Genomic DNA, 9,476 nt, shown 5'->3' with positions numbered 1-9,476 from the left:
CTTCGGTCAAATTTGATTTGATTGATAAATTTTTTGGAGCAATATTTCCTCTTTAATTTTTATTTTCATTTTTTTAAAAGCCATATGGCATTTTCCAAATGGTCACTAACTGAATTTGAATAACATTTTCCTACTAAACACTTACGAAGAATCTCTACTTTGTTGGCTATAAATTGAGAGGTTCTATCGTAATTTTCTGCAGCAAAAATTTCGAAAATTTCTTCCCTCTTCTCTACATTTTCAAATAAAGTAAGTATCAAGTGTGATTTACTTTAATTTTTAAGTTCGCCAAAGTTTTATAATTTGAAATGACGTAACTTTATTGTTTGTAACTAAAATTTATTTTTATTTATACTTTTACCTGTTTCGAATACAAAAAGATAACTTTCGTTAATATAGAATAATTCCATTTCCCCTCACACCCTAACTGTGGCTACAAGAAAATTATATACTCGATTTCAAATTTTCAATTGATTCGAGAGAAGAGTAGCTTAAAAGGCGTGAAGTATCTAAACACAATTATATAGTGTAAGATTCCAACCACAATGCGCGGTGACACGCGTGATCTCCATCTTCGTCTTCTTCCTTACTCCTCCTCACTCTCTCTTACTTTCCTTTCTTCACTTCACCACTAACCCCTCAAATCTTCTTCTCATTTACACATAACACATATACTCACACACACCAGAATCATCCACCTACCCCCCTCCTCCTACCCCAAGCCATTTCCTCTCGGCTTACATCATTCACTCTGTAAATATAACCTACACATAAAACATACACACACACACACACCTTTATATATAAATATAGTTATACCACTACATGTTCCTTCCATTTTCACCCTTTAAAAAGCTAGATCTTGGGTTCAATGGAGATTTGGAAGGTGGGTTTTGCAGCGATGGTGGTGGGGTTAACTATGGTGGTTGAATGTGGGGTGGTAGCGGCGGATATGTTGTATTCCTCAAAGTTAGTCCACAGATTCTCCGACGAGGTGAGGAAACTTGGGGTTTCAAGGAATGGGGAAGTGTGGCCGCAGCATAGGAGCTTGGAGTATTATGGGAGGTTGATGAGCAGCGATTTGCAGCGGCAAAAAATGAAACTTGGTCCTCAGTTTCAGCTTCTTTTCCCTTCTGAGGGTAGCAAAACGATGCCCTTGGGAAATGACTTTGGATGGTCCGTTACCTCCGTTTCATTTTACGGCACACTTTACTTTTCAGTCTGTCTATAAAAAATGCATTTTTTAATTTAAAAGTAATTTAACTTTAAATTTTCTATTTTACCCAAACGTCTGTATCTTGTTCTACAAAGTTTCAAATAGTATTTCTTTTTTAAACTTCGTGCCAATCAAACATAACGAAATAAAATGGAATGGAGGGAGTATTTATTTTGATCTTAGTGTTAAAACAAAGCAGTTCATAGAAAATACTGTTTGATGATTAATGATGTAACTTTCTAAAAAAGGGTTGTGAATGTTGTTAACTTTAATCAGTGTGTATTTAATTAAGACTTTGTTGTGATTCTAGCCTGTAACTATCTAACAGGATTATTATAGTATGTCCATTGGGAATTTTAAAATTTAGGTGTTTTGGAAGCATTAATGAAAAGTAAATGGGTCATTAAAGAATATGGACTATCTCTCTTCTAACTATACGGTCTAAAATTGGGTTTTTAGTCAAAGTAGATGGAAAAATATTGGTAGTACTATTTTGGGGATGATGATGTGACATTATTTTGTTTGGAAGCTTTGGGATTTTTGTTAATTTTTAAGTGTATTTAATTAGGACTTAATTGAATTTGGCTTTTACCCGTCGGACCAATTTATTGTTTGTTGCTAAAATAGAAACAGAAATTTAAGTTTGGAAAGCATTAATGGAAAGTCGATGGGTTTTGAAAGAATATCATTTCATGGATGATGGCTATGTATGTACTATGGAAATATTTACTTGTTCCATCGTAATTGGAACATTTTGCTTGTGTAGGTTATGAATTAGCCCATAATGATCATAACTAAAAACTAGTCCATAATCGAGTTTTTCTGTGATCTCTCTATTGAAGAATACACCCATAATGATCATAACTATTCCCTCCATTCACTTTTACTTGTCCACAATGGACTTTGCCCTCCCCTTGAGAAATAATAAATGAAGTATATTTTCTACCATAATCTACTATAATAATAATTCTTGAGCCGAAGGCCTTTCGGAAACAGGCTCCCTACTCTCCGGGTAGTGGTAAGGTCTGCGTACACTCTACCCTCCCCAGACCCCACTTGTGGGAACTTACTGGGGGTTGTTGTTGTTGTAATACCCATAATAATAATAGTAGTATTTCAAAATGTCTTGAGAAATGATTTGGGCAATGAATAATTAATGACAAGAAAAAGAAGTTGTCTTTCTCTTGATTTGCTAAAATGGATAAGTAAAAGTGAATATATTTTTAGTACAATGGACAAGTAAAAATGAACGGAGGGAGTCAATCTGTCTATTGATGAATATACTAGATTAACATATGCTAAAAAGGGATGAAGTGGAGTAGTCGGGATGGAATAATATGGTGGGACTATGCATATATCAGCTGATAGAAGAATTTTGGGGTTTGGTTTATGTATGTTCTCTTTTGGTGGTGAAATGTAGGATGTTACTGATTTTTTCCCCTGAAATTAGTGGTTTCAGCTTGAATGTTAAAAAAGAAAACATGGTTACGGGTTCATCAAATGAAGGTTTCAGTGTGCGTGAATTGCAATTTTTGGCCCATAAGGTTTGACGCAAGTTCGAATTTGGTGCTTAATTTTATTCTTTTCTGTTTATTACATTGTAAGAGTTGGCATTCCGGGTTATATGAAGATCTTAATCCAAATTTATGCAATTTTGCTCAGGTTACATTACATGTATATTGATATAGGAACCCCATCTGTTTCTTTTCTCATCGCACTGGATGCTGGAAGTGACTTGCTTTGGGTTCCATGTGAATGTGTACAATGCGCTCCTCTATCAGCCAGTTACTATAGCAGCCTGGTATGCAATACTAACCGAGATTGTTTATATCACTGTTATAAACGTGTGTTGCTAGTTTCTTGCTGTTAGTGACTGAAATAGTGTTATAAATGATATCTTTCTTTGCTGGCTTCAGTTAGGTGGTTTGATTTCCAAACCACACTACAAAATTATTTATCAAGTTAATACAGCACACTAACTTTTTGTATATCTCTGTACTTTGACATTTCCCCTAGACCCCACTTTGTGGTATTTTACTGGGTTTGTTGTTGTTGTTGTTGTTGTTGTTGTTGTTGTTGTTGTTCTGTACTTTGACATTTGGACTACGATAGAAGGATAGAGAATATGGTTGTTTGTTGTGACTCACCTTTGGAACCTAACACCATTCCCTTTTGAGCTCTCATTCAAGTCTTACCAGAGTTCAATAATATTTGGTGAAAAGGTTAAAATGTTTCCATTGGAACTTATAAAGTGCCTATTCTAAACCTTCAGTGGTGAGAGATCATGTTCACTAGGTGCTTTGGTGATTTCTGATTTTTCTAATGCTTTAGGAATCATACTAAGCAGTTAGAAATTTTGTTTCGCTCTTTCTCTCAAAAAAAGCTGTTTAAATCTTAATGTCAATTACTTCAAAAGGAAGAAAAAGCCTTAATGTCAAATACCTCGGCATTTTAAGACTCACAGGAACTTGTAATACTTTAATTACTAGGTAGACAAGGTCACATACTGCATTAGTGAATGTTTATTGTTTATTCAGAATTTCTAAATTTCATAGTAGACTTGCTATAACTGAAAATATAGGGCCTTTAGTGGTTAAATACCCCTGCCTATAATCAGCCTTACTTGTATACTTCTTTATTCCTATTTGTTCATTTGGTTTCTTAGTCTGTCATTTGTCTTTTAATTTCTTGTTCTTTTGGTTTTAGTTGATAGCTGATTTATTATGTGACTATTTATGCCACCAAATCAAGTATCGCAGTTACTATTTTGAGATATCTGAAAATAAGGTTCTCTTCCTTAAACTGAAGTTTTACTTTTCAATATTGAATAACAGAAGGGTCCAAGGCCATTTCAGGTACATAATCAGTATCACCTATTCCATCGAATATGATCCTTACGTTCATTTAGTTTAGGCCTACAGTAGACAGAAACATTGACTCTAAGAGTGATAAAGAAGGCAGTTTGGGTCAACTTGAAATGGGTTGAGTAAACTAACAGCTCATGACCCAACCCAACCAGTGGTTGTTTTGGTCAAGATAGGTTGGGTCAGTTTGGGCTAAACAATGGGTCATGGACCAACCTGTCTAATTCAAAATCATTGTTTTGTTTGTTTGCGACTTGCATTTTTCTCTACCCTCCCAGACCCTAGTTGTGAGATTTCACCGGGTATGTTGTTGTTGTTTTGTTTGTTTGCCTTTTTCTAGTGCAAGACAACAACTCGCAAATGATATTGAACAAAATGTACAAATTTCTGAAGTATCCATTGTAAATAATGAACTGCATGTTATAAGTTCAATAGAACCGGAAAACAATGTAGAAAGATAAGATGACATAATACTGCATGAAGACATATCTTTCAGGTTTGCTTATCTGAAGCCTATTCTGTAGGAATCTTTTTTCCTTTTATTCTCAGTTTTTCAACTAATCTGTTTCTCTGATCCCTTAATGTACTCTAGGGGTGTCAAATCTAGCCCATATTAGTGTAACCTGACCAATTGATAAAGTATTGATTGGTCAAGTTGGGGACAACCCAAGTTGACCAGGTTGCACAAGTTGAACACAGAAGAAAACTTTGTTAAAAAGCAAACAAGTCGTTGGTTTAGTCTGTGTTCATCTACTCTCTGTATATATAAAGAAAAGTTATTCTATTTGATTAGTAATTAAATGAGATTATGGTAAGTCCGAATCTTTTTCTTGGAGTTGCTGGCTCTCCTATTAGAAGAACCTTAATCCCATCCTCTAGATAAATATCAGTTACTGTGGATGTAGATGTAGAGTCTTTGCTAATGCAGCCTACAGGTTTAGCACTTATATCAGATGATTGATTGGCAGGTGCTCCCTGGTAATTGGGGCATCTATTATGCAGGATAAAGATCTAAACGAGTACAATCCATCCGGCTCAAGCACAAGTAAGTTCCTGTCATGCAGCCATCAGTTATGCGAACTGGGTTCAAATTGCAAAACCCCTAAGCAGCCTTGCCCATACACTGTGAACTATGTGTCAGATGATACATCCACATCTGGAGTGCTCGTGGAAGATATCTTGCACCTTGCATCAGGCAGCCGTATGGCAGCCAACAGCTCTGCTAGAGCTCCAGTCATTTTCGGGTGTGTGCCATTGAATTGCTACTTGTATCTTAAGTTCAAATAAAAAATTTCGTGCACGGGACTAGTTTCACATGGTTCTGTGTGCAAAAAAAACTGTAATAAGCAGTTCTAAATTCTTTTTCATGTCAGATGTGGTAGTAAGCAAACTGGTGGTTACCTAAATGGAGTTGCACCTGATGGTCTTTTGGGTTTGGGACCTGGAGAAATTTCAGTTCCTAGTCGTCTTGCAAAAGCTGGTTTAGTCCAAAACTCCTTTTCTCTTTGTTTTAAGGAAGATGATTCAGGAAGGATTTTCTTTGGAGACCAAGGGCCTGCTAGCCAGCAGAAAACTTCCTTCTTGCCTTCAGATGGACAATTGTATGTAAAATTGTGAATTTCGGAGACTTGCTTATTAGTTTGAGCTGTATTTGTTTGTTTACCTCTACTGTTGTCTTGCATGTATGGTTTGTTAAACTCTCTGTTGATTAACATAATGAGTGATTCATGGTCCAGTGTTACTTATGTTGTTGGGGTGGAATCATGTTGTGTTGGGAGCTCCTGTATTGAACAGACAAACTTCAAAGCCATTGTGGATAGCGGGACATCCTTTACATTTCTCCCAGATCAAATTTACGATAGAGTCGTTAAAGAGGTAGGCTTACAACTATTTGCTGCTTATTGTACTTTAAAGTGCTGTATTTTTACATGTCCTTTTCCGGTTACAGTTTGACAGGGAAGTGAATGCTTCAAAAGCTAGCTTTGAAGGATATCCTTGGCAATATTGCTACAAATCCAGGTAATGGAATATAAGAGAAAGACAGATCTACTTTCTTTTTTCTGCCTCATTATATGTACTGAATGCGTATTTGAACCTAGACAGTTCTGAAGGGTTACCAAAGATTCCTTCATTTACTCTGAAGTTCATGACGAACAGCACTTTTATAGTCCAGGATCCTGTATTTGTGATTTATGGCAGTCAGGTAAGTTCTTGAATGTACTCCATCTGTGTTTTAGCTCAGAGATGAACTTTGTTGTTCTTTTGATTACATGTAAATCTGTGGTGCGTCCTATTTTTCTCCTGGTTATTTTATTATGCGCTTTTGCTCCTTCACTTCCAATCATTCATGAATTAGTTCAATATCATGATGTAGGGTGCTGTTGGATTTTGTTTAGCTGTGGAGCCTTCGGGCATAGATATCGGAACGATTGGACGTAAGCCTGACTTTCTTCCCCTTGTTGTTTCTTTCTTCTATATGCAACTGTAAATAACTTCTAACTTCAAAGGAAAGGGGGGGGGGGTACATAACTATAATGCAAAGGTGATATTGCAATTTGCTCTCAACTTTTGAAAATTGCTAACAATCATTTCCTGTACAGAGAACTTCATGACGGGATATCGGATGGTGTTTGATAGAGAAAACCTGAACCTGGGTTGGTCGCTGTCTGACTGTGAGTACCAACATCTGATCACTAATTTTCTTGGTTTGCTCTGGATTTAACTATAACTGCTTTTTTGTCTCTACCCATGGGCAATTAACTTAAATGCTATTACTCGTATTCTGTTACTTCACTCCTTACAACCCATTCTTGTGTATTGAGAAGTTGAACTGCATTTTTTACGCCCAGCAAAAGTCAATGTGATATACATAAAAGCTTGTTTGCAGTTTCACCAAAGATTAATATTGTACATGAACTACGGTCTTCTGGAGGCTATTGACTTTATTCGATTAACATATGAGAGGAATTTTTCTCTACTCATGTTAGCATCTGTACTTTGAGTCACTTTCTTCCTCAGTCGCTTCACTTGTCTCCATCCTTCTGTTTCTTTGTCGTTTATTAGTCTTCATTGCTCACTGCGTCAGCCTACTTGGTAATTCTGATGTTTAATATCCCTCAGATACTTAGTTAATTAGCTGCACATATAGGAGGAAGATACAAACTAATCAGAAAAAAATGATAAGATGTGGTGCCTGCAAGAAGTATTCAGAGTTTTGTGGCAGGTTGCAGGTAGGGAAGATGTTTGCAAGATCTTTCTGATTGATCCCCCAGTTTTAAGAATATTAGCTACACTTTATCTGTCATCTGGAGTATGTGATGGTGCGGCTTGCAGCTAGTCTTCCAACAAAGCTTGCTTTCCTACCTTCACGTCTTTCCATTTCTTATATTACTTTATCTTGCTTCATTACTTGCTCCAAAAGAGAAAAAGGGGCAGAAAAATGCTCCTTGTCAATTAACTATTTAACCCTACTTCGTTTTCCAATTCTGAGTATTTGAATGTCTGATTTTAATCTTTTGCATGTTCAATTGCTTGTCAGGTCAAGACCTTACTGATAGTAATAGACTGCCAATGACACCAGCAAATGGTAGTTCGCCAAACTCACTGCCAACAGAGCTGCAGAATTCCCCTAATAGCTCCGGAGTTACACCTGCTGTTGCTGGAAGGACACCTTCAAAATCTGCAGCACCAACTAATCGTCGAATCTCATTCAAGTTATGTTTAACGAATTTGCTGTTTCCATTGCTGCTCGTGTCAAGTAACTTCCGACAATCCTTATATTCATTGACCTTATAAGCCTGATAATGGTAATGGCCTATAGGTTCATAATATATGTGTAGTTTTCCTTGTAAATCCTGTCATGTGGAGCCGTTTTTGTTTTCTTATTCCCCATCCCACCCTCCTCCTTACCTATTTTTCCCCCTGGTTTATTGTGATTTTGTTTATTAGTCAGATAGGATGGGGCTGCTAGATGAAGAGCTTGTTTTATGCATCTTCTAACTTCGGATGTTTAATTTCTTATTCCCTTATCAGGTGCTGTTATACATACATAATGCTCAGTGTTGTATTCCATTCATATGATTCTAATAAACTTTGCCTATTTGCCGCTTTAGCCCGAATATGCAACTACCTACTCTTCACATATTCAGTTAGTAACGAATTTGATATCACTTGAAAATCTAAAGTAACTGCAGTTCTGGTGTATATTCTTATATTATCTAGAGGTGGCTAGTGAAATTAAAGGTAAAAAAGGGAGTGTGTAAACAACATACATAGTCAATTATCGCATTTTGGAAGTAAATACATGATTTACACATCTGAAAGAATAAATCTATCTTCTATTTTATCTTATCTTATCTATATATAATATATAATAAAAGGAGAGACAAAAACACATTATTAAGACAAGTGACATAACCAAAAAAAGTCAAGTGAAGACAAAATAAATTACCTTTTTAACTAAAAAAATTCTTTTTAAATTTTGAATTAATTGGTTACTCTATTTGAATTAATAATTAATAATTATAGATATCTTATAATTAGCTATATTAAAATAACGAAAATCTAGAAACAAAAATTGCAAATTCAAATTGGGGAGTAGTTTAAAGTTGGAGTTTTAAAGTTATTTTAAAATTAAAAAACGAAAAATAAGAAAAAATTAAATTATCTACATTAAAAAAACGAAAATATATTAATAAAAAACAATTACCTATTCAAGTTGGGGAATAGTTTCAAGTTGGAGTTTTAAATTATTTTAAAATAAAAAACGAAAATAAAAATAAAAAATATAGTTTTTTAGGATAAAGCTCTAGTTTCAAGTTGGAGTTTTAAATTATTTTAAAATAAAAAAAAATAAAGAAATAAAAATAAAGAAATATATTTTTAGGATAAAGCTCAAGTTTCAAGTTGGAGTTTTAAATTATTTTAAAATAAAAAATAAAAATAAAGAAATAGATTTTTAGGACAAAGCTCAAATAAAGTTGGTGTTTTAAAATTATTTTAAATAAAAAATAAAATTAAAAAAATTAAAAAATTATAATATAATATAATATAATATAATATAATATAATATAATATAATATAATATAATATAATATAATATAATATATATACACATACAAGGAGAGGCAAAAGAACATTATTAAGACAAGCCGCGTAACCACAAAAAAACAAGTGGCATTATTAAGACAAAATAAACTACCTTTTTAACTAAAAAAAAACCTTTTTAAATTTTGAATTAATTGGTTACCCTATTTGAATTAATAATTAATAATTATAGATATCTTATAATTAGCTATATTAAAAAAACAAAAATATAAAAATAATAACTATTCATTCAAATTGGGAAGTAGTTTCAAGTTGGAGTTTTAAAATTATTTTAAAATAAAAAAATAAAA

The 9,476-nt window shown here is 34.1% G+C and overlaps 1 protein-coding gene across 4 annotated transcripts; it reads left to right on the top strand.

The window, feature by feature from the left end:
- Positions 1 to 472: 472 nt before the first annotated feature.
- Positions 473 to 8,191, top strand: LOC107788080 (aspartic proteinase-like protein 1). Of its 4 annotated transcripts, none has more exons than XM_075228270.1 (11): positions 547 to 1,176; positions 2,879 to 3,017; positions 5,083 to 5,125; positions 5,222 to 5,324; positions 5,454 to 5,681; positions 5,817 to 5,955; positions 6,029 to 6,099; positions 6,184 to 6,283; positions 6,455 to 6,515; positions 6,681 to 6,752; positions 7,619 to 8,191. In XM_075228270.1, the coding sequence occupies exons 1-11, from the start codon at positions 872 to 874 to the stop codon at positions 7,873 to 7,875; spliced, it is 1,518 nt and encodes a 505-aa protein (XP_075084371.1). In that variant the 5' UTR covers positions 547 to 871; the 3' UTR covers positions 7,876 to 8,191. The 4 variants fall into 4 exon arrangements, with proteins under 4 accessions (XP_075084370.1, XP_075084371.1, XP_075084372.1 ...); XM_075228271.1 differs by adding an exon at positions 2,667 to 2,760 and having other exon boundaries at positions 1,036 to 1,176; positions 5,083 to 5,324; XM_075228272.1 differs by adding an exon at positions 2,676 to 2,760 and having other exon boundaries at positions 1,044 to 1,176; positions 5,083 to 5,324.
- Positions 8,192 to 9,476: the final 1,285 nt, after the last annotated feature.

This window comes from Nicotiana tabacum, chromosome 13 (genome assembly GCF_000715075.1).
Source record: "Nicotiana tabacum cultivar K326 chromosome 13, ASM71507v2, whole genome shotgun sequence".
NCBI lineage: Eukaryota > Viridiplantae > Streptophyta > Magnoliopsida > Solanales > Solanaceae > Nicotiana > Nicotiana tabacum.
Note: the sequence above shows the minus strand (reverse complement) of the source record. Positions and strands in the feature narration are given on the sequence as shown.

Excerpts from the sequence above, each read along its gene's own strand:
- LOC107788080 (XM_075228269.1), top strand. The coding sequence starts at position 872 with ATGGAGATTTGGAAGGTGGGTTTTGCAGCGATGGTGGTGGGGTTAACT. Across the intron at positions 5,682-5,816 it reads TTGCCTTCAGATGGACAATT|TGTTACTTATGTTGTTGGGG; the intron begins GTATGTAAAATT and ends TTCATGGTCCAG. Across the intron at positions 6,753-7,618 it reads GGGTTGGTCGCTGTCTGACT|GTCAAGACCTTACTGATAGT; the intron begins GTGAGTACCAAC and ends ATTGCTTGTCAG.